The sequence below is a fragment of the Vicugna pacos genome, chromosome 20, assembly GCF_048564905.1.
Source record: "Vicugna pacos chromosome 20, VicPac4, whole genome shotgun sequence".
NCBI lineage: Eukaryota > Metazoa > Chordata > Mammalia > Artiodactyla > Camelidae > Vicugna > Vicugna pacos.
This window is the reverse complement of record NC_133006.1, coordinates 24369874-24385585: the sequence shown is the minus strand read 5'-3', so window position 1 is coordinate 24385585 and position 15712 is coordinate 24369874. Positions and strand designations below refer to the sequence as shown.

Genomic DNA, 15712 nt, shown 5'->3' with positions numbered 1-15712 from the left:
GGCAAGAAGAACGGGGGTCTCCGGGGTCAGCTGCCAGGACCTGGCGGGGGGGCGGGGCGACCCCTTAGGGATCCGCGGGCGCGGCAGGGGAAATATTGCGAAGGGCGGGGCGGAGTGGCGAGGGAGGAGCGGAAGTGACGTCGCGCGGGGCGGGTACGGCCGCGCACAATGGGCCATGGAGTTCCCGTTCGATGTGGACGCGCTGCTCCCGGAGCGGATCACGGTGCTGGACCAACACCTACGGCCCCCGGCCCGCCGACCCGGAACCACAACGCCGGCCCGGTGACATCTCAAGCCCGCCCCACGGCCCTTCTTTCCCGGTTCCTCTCGAAACCTGGTCCAGGCACCACGCCCCCTTCTCATTGACTAGTGACCGCTCCTTTTACGGTCCTGGCTCCCCTTTTTGGTGACCTTTGATCCTAGTTCTAGTGGGGATGATGGGTTTGATTCTGTGACCTTTCACTCCTTGGCCCAGTATGTGGTCCCAACCAAAGGATGTGGTTGACCTCCCCTTCCTGCTTCTCCACGATAACCTCATGGGAGGAGGGAGTGTACCACACTGAAAGGAGGTGTGTCAAAAGTTGGGGTGCCAAAAGAGTAGGGTGGGAAATCCAACTGGAAGACTCCAAGGTAAAGGCAGAGAGCCTGAAGTACTGAACTGGGATTGGGGTTATGGCCCAGGTTCCCAAGGAATGACTGCCCAGCACACTTTCGTACAGTGAGTATCTGACTCTTTGTCTCCTCTCTTTCTGTAGTGTTGACCTGCAGCAGCAAATTATGACTATTGTAGATGAACTGGGCAAGGCTTCTGCTAAGGTACTGGAGAGTTTACACGGGGTAAAGGGGAGGCCTGTCTGGGGACAGTTGGTAAGGGAGGCCTGGTTCCTCTGGGAGGGACTTGTAGAAAGTCTGTGTTTAAATTCCCGGCAGGCCCAGCATCTTCCTGCTCCCATCACCAGTGCATCAAGGATGCAGAGTAACCGCCACGTTATGTATGTACTGAAAGATACTTCAGCTCGACCGTGAGTGCCAAATGCTCTTCCGCCTTGTACTTAATTCCTCCCTCCTCCAGCCCCTCTCTCTTTTCTGACTCTACCTCTTCCAGATAACTGCTCATTACTGTTCATTATTTTCTTTTCCTACAGGGCAGGAAAAGGAGCCATTGTTGGCTTCCTTAAAGTTGGATACAAGAAACTCTTTGTACTGGTGAGTGTTACTGAAAACTGAGAGTTAATCTGCCTTGGTTCCTGAGAACAAAAGTACTGAAGGTTGGAAGGTGACAGCAATGTCTGGATCCTAAAAGATATTTGTTGTTCCTTTACCTTTTAGGATGATCGTGAGGCTCACAATGAGGTAGAACCACTGTGCATCTTGGACTTTTACATCCACGAGTCACTTCAGCGCCACGGCCATGGGCGAGAACTCTTCCAGTATATGCTACAGGTATCGCTCATCTCTTCACCAGTTCATGCAAAATGGAGAGCAAAGGCCCCTTGTCCTGAGTCCTCCTGGAGGCCCTGCCTTCCACCCTCCCGCCCCCTCAGGCGACTGGGTTCCTGTTGGCATGCTTTGCCCACACCTCCTCCTCCCCTGAGTCTCCTGTTCCCTGCAGAAGGAGCGAGTTGAACCACACCAACTGGCCATTGACCGACCTTCACAGAAGCTGTTGAAGTTCTTGAATAAACACTACAATCTGGAGACCACAGTCCCACAGGTTAGAGGTTTCAGAGAATAGGTCCCCACTGAGCATTCCCATTTACTATGTTTCTTATTTGAGGGCAAACAAGTGGCATCTTCCGAGCACTCCTTATTCTCCACCATATAGGATTCTTTATACGTGTGTATGTGTTTGTGGTACCATCTTTTATCCTGCAGCTGTTTCACTCTCATCTTTTTTGATTCTTCATCATGGGCTGTTTTGTACATATAAAATTATGTTTGTGCCCCAAACACAGCCAGCTCATTTTCATCTTGTTTTCACCCAGGCCATTACTTAGTCAACCAACATTTATTAAGGGCTCAGAATAATACACATTCCCTGTCCTCAGGGAGATTCGGCCAGTTTAGGGGAAAGGTGGTTTGTTTATAAGCAGATGCAGTAGAATGTTGCTAATGCTATACATCCATTCAACATATATTTGTTGAGCACCTGGCACTGATCTGGGCTCTAGGAATACTTTACTCAATAGAACAAGTAAGCGTCTCTGTCCTTATGGATGGAGCTTCTATTCTAGTTGGGGAGACAAACAAACATAATAAGCCAGTATATACTATGGTTGATGATAAGTGCTCTAGGAGAATGAGAGCAAGTTAGAGGGCTTGGGAGGGCCACGGTGAGGGTAGGAGTGTGGGGGATTGCAGATTTAAATGGGATTAGTGGGAAAGGCCTCACTGAGAAAGTGTCACTTGGGCAATAACTTAAAGAGGTGAGAATAAAAGCCAAGTAATATCTGGAGAGGGAGCATCCCAGGTAGAGAGAATGGCTAGTACAAAGGCCATAAGGTGGGAGTGTTCCTGGAAAATTGGCTGGTGTGGCCAGAGCAGCGTGAGTGAGTGGGTGCGATCAGAGCAGGAGCAGGGGAGGAAAGAAACTTAGGGCCCTATAGGCTACTGCAGAGACTTTGGCTTTTACTCTTAAGTGAAAAAAGGAAAGCCATCATAGGTGTTTGAGCAGAGGGGTAATATGATGTAATTGACTTTTAACCAGATCACTTTGCCTGTTAAGAATAGACAGTAGGGGAGGTAAGGGTACAAGCAAGCAGACCCAGTTAGGAAGCAGCCATCCTGATGAAAAATGGTGGTGGCTCAGACCAAAATGGTAGCAGTAAAGGTGGTAAGGAGTGGTCAAATTGTAAGTATTTTGAAGTTAAAGCAAATAAGATTTCTTGATAGACTGTGGAGAAAGAGAGAGAGAGAGAGTTAAGAATGATCCTAAAGTTGTTGGCCTGAGCACTTGGAAGGATGGAGTTGCATTAACTGAGATGGTAGGTGGAGCAGCTTTTGGGGGCAGTAGTAGGAGTCCATCTTGAATATGTTAATCAGAGATGCCTGTGATGAGTCCAGGTTGAGTAGACAGCAGGGTACTTCCCTGGAGTTCAGAGAAGAGGTTTGGGGCAGAGAGTTTTCAGCACACATAGGTAGGGTATTGAAAAGGGTGAGACAGGATGAGATTGCCACAGAATGAGTATCAATAGAGAAGTGATCCAAGGACGTGAGCCCTTGGGCACTCTTTTAAGAAATCGGGGGAGTTCGAAGTTTGTTGATACTGACAGGCATATGTAGAATAGATAAACAATATTATACTGCATAGCACAGGGAAATATATACAAGATCTTGTGGTAGCTCACAGGGGAAAAGAATGCGACAATGAATATATGGATGTTCATGTATAACTGAAAAATTGTGCTCTACACTGGAAATTGACACAACATTGTAAACTGACTATAACTCAATAAAAAAAAAATGTTAAAAAAAAATTAGGGAAGAAAAGAACCAGCAAATGCCACCAAGGAGTGGCTTGTGAAGTAGATACAAACTTACAAGTGACCTGCAAGGCCAGTGAAGAAAATGTTTCCAGGAGAAAGGAATGGCTTACCAAGTCACATACGGCTGGTCAGTGAGGTAAGAAGAGGTCTGAGAAGGGACTGTTGAACTTATTTGCCCGAGGCCACTGGTCATCCTGACGAGTGGTTTCAGTGCAGTGGTGGGTGGAAGCCTGGATGAAGTGGGTTTAGGAGATTGAGAAGCTTGGGACTGGAGACAGCAAGAATAGGCCACTCTTTTAAATGCTGGTTTAAGGCAAACAGAAATAAAGCAAGAGCTAGAGGGGAATGTAGATCAAGAGAGGGTTGATTCTTTTCAGTTGCATAAGAATGAACAGCATAAGAATGACTCAGTAGAGAGAAAAGCTGACAATATCAGAGAAGGTGGGGGAGAATTGCTGAAGCAGTGTCATTGAGTGGGCTTGGGATTGGGTTGACAAGTGAGCCTTGGATAGGAGCACAGACAGTTAATCCATTATAATGTGATTTGATTGATGTGCTTACAGACGAGGCATAAGGAGATGGTGGTGCGTGTTCCATTGGCTAAAGAAAGGCTTGATTTAAGCTTAATCTTGAAAGGTGAGTGTTGTCAGGCAGATAGAAATGGGCAGGCTAAAGTGCTTTCCATGTAGGAACCAGCATGAGCCAAGTCAGGGGGGTATTAATCTACCTTTCAGGGCAATGCAAGCAGTTTTGTGTGGCTGGAGTGCTGGGCATATGCTTGTTGGGGAGGATGAAGGTAGATTGATAGACGTCCCAGCAGATTCAACACAGGAGATAGACGGGGTCTCCTTGGAATGTCCTCCCAGAATAGGACATAATTTTTCCATTAAGAGGCAGCAGAGAGCAACAGAAGGAACACAGTAACTGGCATCAAATGCATTGCCCAGGTAACATGTAAAAGCAGGGCAGTTTAGAGTGTAAATAATAATGACTGATGTTTCATGAGCTCTGTGTGGTATCTGCATACATCATCTCTGTTAATTCCTTGTACATTTCTTTGCGGTAGTTGCTATTATTGACCCCATTTTTAGATTTCTGTAGATTGGTGACTTGACTAAGTGCACACAGCTAATAAGTGTTAGAACTTAAATTTGAACCCATAGCCCACTTGAATGACTACACTGTATTTCTGGTTGAAATGCCACAGCTAGAATCATGAGTCTGGGGCTTCAGGCCCATTTCTGCCACTTGCAGCCACTTGGCTTTGGGCAGGCCATGTCTCCACGCGTATATATTTCCAGTTCTCTTGGGTATATACCTAAGAATAGAATTGCTGGGTGCTGTGGTAATTCTGTGTTTAACTTTTTGGGGAACTGAGAAACTTTTTCCACAATGCACATTTTACATCTCCATCAGCAATGTATGAGGGCTTCAGAACCTCGACATCCTCACCAAGATTTGTTTGTTTGTTTTTTTCTTTGTATAACAGCATTAATAATGGTTGTGAAGTTGTTCTTTTTGTGGTTTTGGTTTGCATTTCCCTAATGACTAATGATGTTGAGCATCTTTTCAAGTGCTTAATTGGCCATTTGTATATCTTCTTTGGAGAGACATTTGTTCAAGTCCTGTGCCCATTTTTAAATTGTGGTTTTTGTCTGTTCTTGAGTTGGAAGAGTTCTTAATATAGTCTAGATACAATACACTTACCAGATGGGTGATTTGTAAATATTTTCTCCTGTTTTGTGAGTTTTCTTTTCATTATCTTGTTAGTGCCTTTTGAAGCACAAAAGTTTTTACTTTGGATGAAGTCCAATTTATTTATTTTATATTACTTGTGCTTTTGGTGTCATATTTCAGAAACCATGCCCAAGATCATCAAGACTTTCCCTAGTGTTGCTTTCTAAGAGTTTCATAGTGTTAACTCTTACATTTAGGTCTTTGATCTATTTTTAGTTATTTTTTGGTGTGTGGTGGAGGTAGAAGTCCAAATTCAATGTCTTGCATGTAGATATCCAGTTGTCTAAGCACCAGCTGTTGAAGAGACTATACTTTCCCTATTGAATGGTTTTGGCACCCTTCTTGCAGATCAGTTGACCATAGACACATTGGACTGTATTTATTTATTTTTGGACTCTATTTATTCCATTGGTCTATATGTCTATCCTATGTCTCTACCATACTGTTTTGATTACTGTAGCTTTGTAGTAAGTTTTTAAATCAGAAAATATGAATCCTCCGATTATGGTATTCTTTCTCAAGATTATTTTGGCTATTCAAGGTCCTTCGCAATTCAACTTCAGGATCAGCCTGTCAGGGTCTGAGTTTTTGCCTGTCTGTCCACAGGGACAGGAAGACTGGTTTTTGTTCCTCCCACTGTGGCTTTTCCAGCACAGGGCTCTGTACCCAGGTGTGTGCAAAGTGGCTAAATGGACAACTGTATTTTGCTTGTTTCGTCTTACAGGTGAACAACTTTGTGATCTTCGAAGGCTTCTTTGCGCATCAGCATCGTAAGTTCTCTCGCCTTGTGCGTATTGGTCAAACACTTGGGGTGAGGGAAAAGAAAAAAGTGGATTCTTGCTCCCACCGGTCCCTCACTGAGGGGCACCGCCGCTTCCTTCCTCACAGGGCCCCCTGCTACCTCTCTGAGGGCATCTCGACACTCTCGTGCTGCTGCGGTCGATCTTATGCCCGCTGGTAAAGCTGCATTGAACGGGTGGATCTGTAGTGCGGTGATGTCCATGGGGAGCACAGTGCGATCTGTGGACAATTTGGGAAAATTCTAAAGCAACCCAAGTCTCCAGCAATCAGTACCCGTTTCCTTTGCCTTCATGGGAGCTCAGTGCATCTTATACTTGGCAAGACTTTTAACTAAGCAAGTTCATTGGGGGCCTGCTTGACAGTTGATAACCCATGTCATGTTCCTTTGTAAGCCCCTCAGGCTTCTGTCAGCCAGACAGGCAGGAACGTGCAGTCAGCCCCTCCGTTTCCAGTCATAGAAGAGTGACATGAAGGGTCCAAAGTTTAAATAATTACGTTTAGAAGGTAACACTCAGAATTTATAACATTTCCAACCAAATAATGAAATTGATCTAGAGAAACCAAACCTAGGAGGTACCGAAATGCTGCTAGGTTCCCCCCTCCATCCTCCCACACACACCCTCCCTGCCTGGCTGTGCCCCACTCCTTCCTCCTCCTCAAGATGGAGGGACACAGCCTTCTGCTGGCTGTGCCCTGCCTGTTTACGCAGAAGGGCCCCTTTCCTACAGACTAGCTCTCACCTCCTCTGTAGTCAGGGAAGGGAATAACCACCACTGCTGTTACCACTGGTTTTCGTCTACCAGTGTCGGGCATGGAGAGGCAGTTCATATCCATGACCTGCTTTGATTTCCAAGGCTCCCCCATCTAGCTCCTGCTGACCAAAGGCTGTGAGCGGGAGAGAGAGCCAACCAGGACGGTGAGGACTCAGGTCCACAGGGGTGGGACCCTAAAACTTAAGTGGATCCACTGGGAAGTCTCTCATTTGCCACACATGATGAAGAAAGACTCTCTTGAGAGGGAAAGAGAGGGGCAAGCAGAGAAATGAGGTGACAGGCTGAGCTTAGACAATCCATTAGCCTCCCATTTACACTGGTCACTCCTTTCCAGATGTCTGTGTTTCTTCCTCATCCTTTTATTTTTTCCTAATAAAACTTAAATCTCTTCCCATCTTTGTACCTAAAGGAGAGGTTCTGCCCCACCCCAACCTCCCCTGACCTCTTCAGAGCAACTTCTGATTAATCAAGGGCTTTGTCCATCTCATCTAGAGGGACCTGGGGTCCTCGTTGGCCCAGCTGGGACCATTCCACTGCCCCAGAATCCCAGGGGGGCCTGACAGCACCCACTGACAGTAAGAGCTCACCTCCCCTGGCTGTCCTTCCCCTGCATCTCCCAGGCCCCAGAGTCTCCCCCGATCTCTCCGTCCTAACTGCATTTGGCCTCCTCCTTCTGGTTCTCCTCAAAAGTACTCCAGCATTCCCCCCAAATCCCCTTTCGGTGTGATGGCACTGCCCTAGAGCTGCTGTCTGCGGTGGAGCTGAACTCTCCTTTCCCAGGAGGAACTGTGGTGTTGGGGAACAGGTTCGGGGTCGTGGGGGCAGTAGCTGGGAGGAGGGGTGCAAAGGATGTCTCCTGATGCTTGTCTTGCCTGTGTCCTCTCCACTGCCAGCTCCAGCGAGGAAGCTGCCACCCAAGAGAGCAGAGGGAGACATAAAGCCATACTCTTCTAGTGACCGAGAGTGTAAGACCGGGATAGGGTGTCTGGGCCTGGGGGGGGCCTTCGCCCAGGGGAAGGATTCATTCTCTCGAAAGGCTCTGATTTCTCTTTTTTCCTCCCCTAATCTTTTGCCTTCATGACCCTCTTCCCTTTCCCTTTTCTTCTCCCTCTCTCCCTCTCTCTCTCGCTCTTTTTTCTCCATCTCCCAGTTCTGAAGGTAGCAGTGGAACCTCCTTGGCCCCTAAACCGGGCCCCTCGCCGTGCAACGCCTCCAGCCCACCCACCCCCTCGCTCCAGCAGCCTGGGAAACTCACCAGAACGGGGTCCCCTCCGCCCCTTTGTGCCAGAGCAGGAGCTGCTGCGTTCCCTGCGTCTCTGCCCCCCACACCCCACCGCCCGCCTGCTGCTCGCCACAGACCCCGGGGGCAGCCCGGCCCAACGTCGCCGCACCAGGTAATAGGAGCCACAGGGTTAGGGAACCTCACGATTGTTAGGGTTAGGGTTAGGGTTAGGGCAATTTCAATCCATCAGAGACCTGAAGCAATAGGACAGGAGGATTGGAGAGTCCTGAAACCTTTCGAGAAGAATATATTAGAAAGTATGTGGGCGTGGCCTGGAACTTACAGTGAAGGTGCAGAATAGGACTGTCTGGGGTCTGGGAACCCTGGTTTAAGTGCGAGTTGGGAGGAAGGGTCAGAAGAAGCCAGATCCATTGGGCAGGGGGAACTGAGCCTCTAAGATTGGGGAAATCGTGGTTTGGCGCTTGCTGGGAGGGGGCAATATCTCTGGCACAGTTTCGGGAGCCACAGCCCCAGGTCAGCGTCTTGTGTGGCAGGAGCTCATCCTGGCAGGCAGAGAGTGGGCCTCTCCTTAATTCTCTCCCCGGCTTTCTCTTCACCTCTGACCTCTTTCTGTTTTTCTCTCTCCCCCATTTTCCCTCTCCCCTTCTCCTGTCCATAACATCCTTCCACAGCTCCCTTCCCCGCTCTGATGAGAGTCGATACTGACAGACAACTAACCCCTCCCCTCCCTGGGGTACCTGGTGAGGGCAGAGACCCCTCTCCCTGAGAACCCCGAATGTGCTCTCCCATGCCTCCCCAGCATCTAGAGGAACCTGACAGCCCTTAGGATTCCCTCTTCCCCTTCCTTAGACAACTGGGTTGTTAGGGTCCCAGATGGCCTAATACTTTGTAGATTTTCTTACCATAGAAAGCACTCTTTCTCTCCTAACTTGGGCTCTGAACACCCTCCCACGGACAGCCTGATTCGCTGCCAGACCTCTTGGTTGGGCGGCTCATACTAATTATCCAGAGAAGCACACTCTTGCTCTTGCTTGCTGTCAGATTCTAGAACACCATGGAAGGTCCAAGGGCCGCCTCTGCCAAGGAAACCTTTTAAAGAGTCTTGTCCATGGAATAAATCCCACAGTCCCTCTACACTGTCTGCTGGTAGCTCTAATACTGCTCTCTCCTGCCGACCACACCTACCCTGTCGGCCTGCTGAGCAACCAGTGAATGAGCTCTGCTTCAGAGCAGTGCAGTCGAGCAGGACAGGGACTTCCCAGCTCCCCAGAAGGATCCACTCAGCATTGCCAAACTCTTCATTTCCACGTTTCATGTATGTCTATGTCAGGGAACCCCCGAGCTGATGTCTGTTTTGGGGCTCTAAAGACTCACCACACTTCTACAGACACCACCATTTCCCCACATCCAGGTTCTGTGAGGGAGTTTGTTTCTTGGCAGTAGATCCAGCAAGCACCCTAGTTCACTGTTAGTCAAGTTTCAGAAGCTAAGCCTGAGTTTCAAGGATCTATGAGCTCCTGGAATAACCTCTCACATCCCTCCCTCCCCAGTAGCTAGATGCTGATAGATTCCTGTCTTGTGAGATTGTCTTGAGATGATGGGGGAACTCTTCCTCTGGCCTTCCTTTTTTCTTTCCTCAATAGCAAGAACCTTTGTCCCTGCTCTGTACCCAGGGAATGGAACATCCTCCCCACTCCCTGCCCTCTGAATGTGTGCTAGATCAGGTGCCCCTACTGTGTTCCCCAAAATCCTTGGGAGCAGGATCTCCCTCTCTTCCGACTCACTCCTTTTTCTTCTCCCTCTCAGTGTTGTCTGAATAAAGTGTGAATTCGTTTGTGTTTTTTAAATGGACATTTTCAATGAAAAAAACTACAAAAAAAAAAAACCTTAAGGTCTCAGCCTCATTTGTGCGTCACCCCTTATCTTCCTAGGATCTGAAGACCTCTGTCCCTCTCTCTTCCTCACCTCTGAGATCTGCAGATCTTCCAGCAAGGAGTCTTAGAGCTCCCCTTGCAGGATCTGGTGTCTGCCCGTCCCCATCTTCATTGCTGGATCTTCTGCAGATTCTGTCTCCACTCATGTAGTCACTGGATCCATCCGTGTAGGCTTCTATACCTACTCCTCTATCTCTCCAGAAACCTCCAACTCTCCCTAGTAACTTCTACCCTTCACCCAAGGCCAACTCTTGTTGAGATGTCAAGATTCCCCAACATCTCTGGGATCCACTAATTGCATCCTGATAACAATCCCCTAATTGTTCCCCAGATTCCTCTTCCTGCTCTGATTTCCTCAAGTCTCCCCCACTAAACCCTTGGATCTCTCTCTCAAGACAATCCTTTTCCTCCTAAATTCAGCCTTGCCATTCCTGATTTCCCTCTGGCTGGGGTATCCTATAGTTAAGGTAACCATGTTTTCCAAACCAAACATCAGAGCACCTGGTCCAACAAAAAAAAAATTTTGTTTCCCTGTATGTGAATCTGTTTATATGACATGATTTGGATCACAGTTTGCCTTACTTTTAACATATTACCTCAACTAGAAAGAGTAAAGCAGCAAATCAGGACTGCTGCAGAAAATCTTGGGGTATAAAGTGAGCTCCCTTTCCTTTTCTGGGACACAACTTAGATTAAAACCCCATAGGAATGACAACTACCACCCCCCCACCCCCACCCCCTGCCTTGTTCCTGTGCTATTCCTTTTATTCCACTCCTCTGAGTCCTCCATACCCACTCTTCTTTCCTCCTGAAGCCTCTTCCCCATCATCTCACATTTCTTCTACAGGGGCACTCCCCCAGGGCTGGTAGCCCAAAGCTGCTACTACAGCCGCCATGGGCGGTTGAATTCCTCATCCCCCAATACAGGTAAGTTATTCATCCTTCCTTCCCCTCAAATCAAGTAGGCCATATTCACTACCTACTCCAGCCTCCCCGTACACATGCCTGGTATTTCCACAGGCAACCAAGAACAGAAGCAGGGGGAACAGGAAACAGAGAATAGGTGAGGTCTAAGCCCCTCCCCTACCAGCCTCCCACCACCTCTGACTCCTTTCCTAACATCACTCTCAGCTACTTCCTTCTCATAAATCTCACTCTCAACTAGACACCAGCTCCTCCCACAAAGCCTCTTTCCCATTGGTTCAACACTGGTGCTTCCCTTTGGCATTCTCTGAAGGGTTTCAAGTTTGGACATAGCACTAATGGTTCCAGCCTCATACCCCATCATATGTCCTCCTCTACAAAGGAGCCAGACAGACCTTGAAGAAGCTGTGATCTTTGTTCTCTCTTTGGTACCCCTATAACCCATTCTTAATCTCCCTCCCACCTACTAGGTCTACCAGTGAGGAGCAGGTCTTGTCACAGGATGGGTCTGGGGAGGAAGCCATGCACACAGTTCCTCCACAGGCCTCGGCCCCACCAGCCCAGTCCTGGACAGTGGGTGGGGACATGTTCAACGCCAGGTTCATTCGAAACTTGCAGGAACGTCGCAGCACCAGGCCTTGGTGACCGCAGCACCCCTCACACCTTCAAAGTCAGTATTATTTCTCTCACTGCAGGACATGACCAAGGCTGCCCTCGTATTAAATGTATTCATTCATTCATTCATTCATTCGACAGGCTTTCTTATCCGTGCCAAGTCATTTGTATCTTATTTTTAACCAGAGCAATAAAGTATTTATTTTTATCACGAGAGTTTCTGAGAAACGTGATTGTCATTATTTCATTTCCACCCCTCACTCGGTGCAGCCGGTTGAGCCCCATCGTCCGTCCCTTTTACGCCAGCGCCACAAGTGAGCCGAGCGCAAGGCCGCTTATTTACTGCGCAAGCGCTCTGAGGCAGCCGCCCGTCCGGCGAGCGCAGGCGCACTTACTGCAGAACCAGCGCCTCATCACCTCCCTGGAACCCGCCGCAGTGCGCAAGCGCGCAACATCCCCGTTTCCCTGCCCTCAGTCCCTCACCCCCCCTCCTTTCCCCTTCAAGAAGCCGGCTCCGGGGCGCGCTCACCCCTGTGAGGAGGCCGGAGGCCGGACACCGGAGGCGCTCTCTCCACTCCCGGAAGATCATGTACCAGCCCAGCCGGGGGGCGGCCCGGCGTTTGGGCCCCTGCCTCCGTGCCTACCAGGCTCGTCCCCAGGTGAGAGCAGAGGGGAAGCGGGAGGGGAGGAGAGGGGGCGGGGAGAGACCCTCCTCAGAGCCGGCGCGTGGGGCGGAGCGCGCGCTCGGTCCGCGCAGGCGCAATGACTCCCACCGCGCCTTCCCACCTGTGCGGGGCGGCGCGTGGAGGGGCCAGGGGTCTCGGGGATCCGAGGGCGGGGCTGCCAGCCCTGGCGCACACTGGAGGTCGGTTCTCCCGGGTCTCGGGGGGCAGGCGGGATTGAAGCTGGGGCGGCGAGGCGCGGCCTCATTTCGCCCGCGTCTCCGCGGTTACCTGTGCCTGGAGGTGATTTGAAGGGCAGGGGGCGGAGTGATTCACGGCGCGGCCCGGGAGCCTACCAGACCGACCTGCAGGCCGCACTCTGCAGCCCGCGCATCTTGCACCCGGATAGCGGTCCCGGCGGGAAGGCCGGCCCAGGTGGACCCGTTTCGGGCCCCTGCGCCCGGGCGGGCAAGATGGCCACGCCCCCGGCGGAGACGGCGCCTCGGGGACACCGTCGGGGACCGAGGTACCCGTGCGGCCCGCCCGCCTTCCCGATTATGAAACCCCTCGGGGGGTTCCTTGGGAACGCAGGGACTCGGGCCAGGTCTGACTTTGGGTGACCTCCCCCTCATCGAAGTGTCAGTAAACCAGGGGAATGAGGTCCAGCCTTTAACGGTCTCCTGGGCTTTTACGTGTCATTAGAGGGAGCCCAAGTAATAAGCTTGCATTTATATACTGCTTTACAGGCCGCAAAGTTTTATTTACATTTATTATCTCATATAGTCCTCATAATAACTCAGTGTGGCCTCATCGTCCTCGTTTATAGGGGGACATTTATGGGAAACTCAGGCTTAGGGAATTAGAGTGCCTAAGGCTACATGATCGAATCGGAACTCAAGTCTCCTAGTTCCGGTTGGATGTTCTTTTCTCCATACAACTGCCTTACACACTTACTCGTGTAATTGTGGTGCAGGCCGCATCATTTCCTCCACTGTACGATAAAAGCTGTTATTCACTCATTTGTTCATTCTTCAAATATGTATTATGATTCTTGCTATAAGAGAGGCAGACCTGCCCCTAAACAGTGTTGGAATCTTAAATCTAAAGGTATTTGCTAATGTTTTGGGGAAGATACTTGTACTTACGTCACAGGAGAGTATTTCCTCCTGTTTTAAGTAGGGATGGAGGTGAATTTTTCCTCTAGTAATTCCATCTCTCTCAAGAGGAGCAGGAGGGATTGGAAGCAGGTTAATGGGCAGTTTGGATGGCGGGACATGAGGCAGCTGGATTCTTAACTTTTTTGCTTTTGTTCCTTCTTAGGACCAGCTTTCTCCACGGCCTCTACCATTCCCACCCCTTTGGTCCCTCTCCACAGCAACCACTTCTCCACCTTTGCCTCTTCTTTGGTCTCCCCCACCCCCATGCCTTCCCAACCGGCTGCTTCCCAGAGCTCCCCCACTACCTGTCCCTCAGGTCCAAGCCCTCACCTCACCATGGGTGGTTCTACCCCCAGGAATGGGGGAGGAGGGACCAGGACCTGAATTACATAGTGGCTGTTTAGATGGGCTTCGGAGCCTATTTGAGGGACCTCCCTGGCCCTGTCCTGGGGCTTTGATACCTTTCCAAGCCCCTGGGACTGCCCACCCTTCCCCTGCCACTCCATCAGGAGATCCGAGTATGGAGGAGCACTTAGCTGTCATGTATGAGAGACTGAGACAAGAGGTAAGGCAGTTCAAAAGTCTTTGCCAAAATGGGAAGAGATGGAGGTGATTCTTAAAAATAGGGAGTTAGTCAACTGGATTCTTTCTTGGAGCCACGATGGAGTGACACGCATAGAAATATAAACATTTCTCAAGGAAAAGATGCTTCTCAGTTTGAATTAGGGAAGTTAAAAACATGGGAGGAGATAACGTTTCACTCAGAGAGGAATAAGGAGACACTAAATACAGAAAACTGAGAAATAGGGTCATCTTTTCTTTTCTCCTGGTCTCATGTCTTCTTCTTTCACCTAGCTTCCCAATCTCTTCCTTCACTCCCACGACTACACTCTCTACTCATCGGATGTGGAATTCATCAATGAGATCCTGAACATACGTACCAAGTGAGAATCCAGGAACGGGTAGGGCCTTGGGGAGGAAGAGGACCCAATGCTGTTTTCACTTATTAGAGAAGGTTCTAGGCTGCTTCTCATAAGTGTTCCCCATTCTTCCAACTAAGGCCAGTTTGGTTTTTTGATTCTGCCATCATGAGATTTCTTTCCCATCCCTTCTTCCTAGGGGCCGGACATGGTATATTCTGTCACTGACCCTCTGCCGCTTCCTGGCCTGGAACTATTTTGCGCAACTTCGGCTGGAGGTTCTACAGCTGACCCGCCACCCTGAGAACTGGACCCTGCAAGCCCGCTGGCGGCTTGTGGGGCTGCCCATCCATCTGCTTTTTCTGCGTTTCTATAAGCGTGATAAGGAAGAACTTTACCGGTAAGAAAAGTGAGAAAGGAAACACACTAAAATCAATTTCCTAATCTGACCCTTTTAGGAATCTATGGTCTGGTCCCCTAAACAATCCTCCATCTCCCCTGACTTGACTGCAGGCTCCTTGAGGGCAGGATCTTGTTTTAAGTCTACTTAAATATAACAAAAATAGGGACTCTGAGTATATTAGGAGGCTTCTGAACTCAGTTTTTTCAAGTACATTACTTGGCACATAAATACTAAAATACTTACTGAGCAGATGAAAATTCCTGTCTCATAAGTTGTGCCTCACACCTTAGGTAAAGTGCTTAGTAAATTTCTGGCACAGAGTCGAATCCCAAGAAATTCTTAGGCTCAGCCCAAACCAGTGGTTCCCAGACTTTGTTGCACAGTGGAATCATCTGAGGATCTTTAAAGAAAATTTGGTGCCAGACATTGTGATTTAATTGGGCCAGGGTGTAACCTGGCTTCAGAAATTTTAAAGGACCCCCAGGTGGTCTAATATGTAGCAAAGTTTAGGACCTACTAAACAGATGCTTGAATTAAACCTTGTCCCTGGGTAAGCCTCTCTTCTCTTCATCAGGACCTATGATGCCTATTCCACCTTCTACCTGAATTCCAATGGCCTCATTTGTCGCCATCGCCTAGACAAAGTGAGTCCCAGGGCTGGAAAGGGGTGGGATGACAGGGTAGAACATCCTACCAACCAGCATTAAGCTTTCTCCCTGCAGCTGATGCCTTCACACTCACCCCCAACGCCTGTGAAGAAGCTGCTAGTGGGAGCCCTGGTGGCTCTGGGGCTGTCGGAACCAGAACCCAACTTACAACTGTGTTCCAAGGACTGACCCAGGAACTGGGGTGGAGGCAGCAGTTAAAGAGTTCGCTACGCACAAGAGGAGGAGGTGGAGCCGGCCAAGAACCTCAGGAGCCAGCTTCCCCGACTCTTCTCGCTCCTCCTTTCCTGTCCATCTCATGCTGTGTAAAGCTGCTGTGTAATTTAATTTGTAAATAATAAAATCTAAGTGAATATGTGAGATCGAATTTCCATGTCACTTTCTCTGAATCTC

At 49.3% G+C, this 15712-nt stretch overlaps 2 protein-coding genes across 12 annotated transcripts; both read left to right on the top strand.

The window, feature by feature from the left end:
- Positions 1–52: 52 nt before the first annotated feature.
- On the top strand, positions 53–11731 carry ATAT1 (alpha tubulin acetyltransferase 1). 6 transcript variants are annotated; one of them, XM_006215285.4, is made up of 13 exons: positions 55–282; positions 756–816; positions 931–1022; positions 1146–1206; positions 1330–1443; positions 1613–1714; positions 5947–5992; positions 6111–6179; positions 7690–7761; positions 7947–8190; positions 10821–10900; positions 10994–11036; positions 11368–11731. In XM_006215285.4, the coding sequence occupies exons 1-13, from the start codon at positions 176–178 to the stop codon at positions 11540–11542; spliced, it is 1266 nt and encodes a 421-aa protein (XP_006215347.1). In that variant the 5' UTR covers positions 55–175; the 3' UTR covers positions 11543–11731. The 6 variants fall into 6 exon arrangements, with proteins under 6 accessions (XP_006215350.1, XP_031544152.1, XP_006215349.1 ...); XM_006215286.4 differs by lacking the exon at positions 55–282 and adding an exon at positions 398–569 and having other exon boundaries at positions 11368–11637; XM_031688292.2 differs by lacking the exons at positions 10821–10900; positions 10994–11036 and having other exon boundaries at positions 54–282.
- Positions 11732–11876: 145 nt separating this feature from the next.
- C20H6orf136 (chromosome 20 C6orf136 homolog) lies at positions 11877–15679 on the top strand. 6 transcript variants are annotated; one of them, XM_072945423.1, is made up of 6 exons: positions 11877–12171; positions 13495–13896; positions 14187–14275; positions 14451–14651; positions 15229–15298; positions 15363–15487. In XM_072945423.1, exons 1-6 carry the CDS (start codon positions 12100–12102, stop codon positions 15378–15380), a joined length of 852 nt encoding a protein of 283 aa, XP_072801524.1. In that variant the 5' UTR covers positions 11877–12099; the 3' UTR covers positions 15381–15487. The 6 variants fall into 6 exon arrangements, with proteins under 6 accessions (XP_072801524.1, XP_006215352.2, XP_072801527.1 ...); XM_006215290.4 differs by having other exon boundaries at positions 11883–12171; positions 15377–15679; XM_072945426.1 differs by having other exon boundaries at positions 11890–12171; positions 13841–13896; positions 15377–15679.
- The last annotated feature ends 33 nt before the right edge of the window (positions 15680–15712 follow it).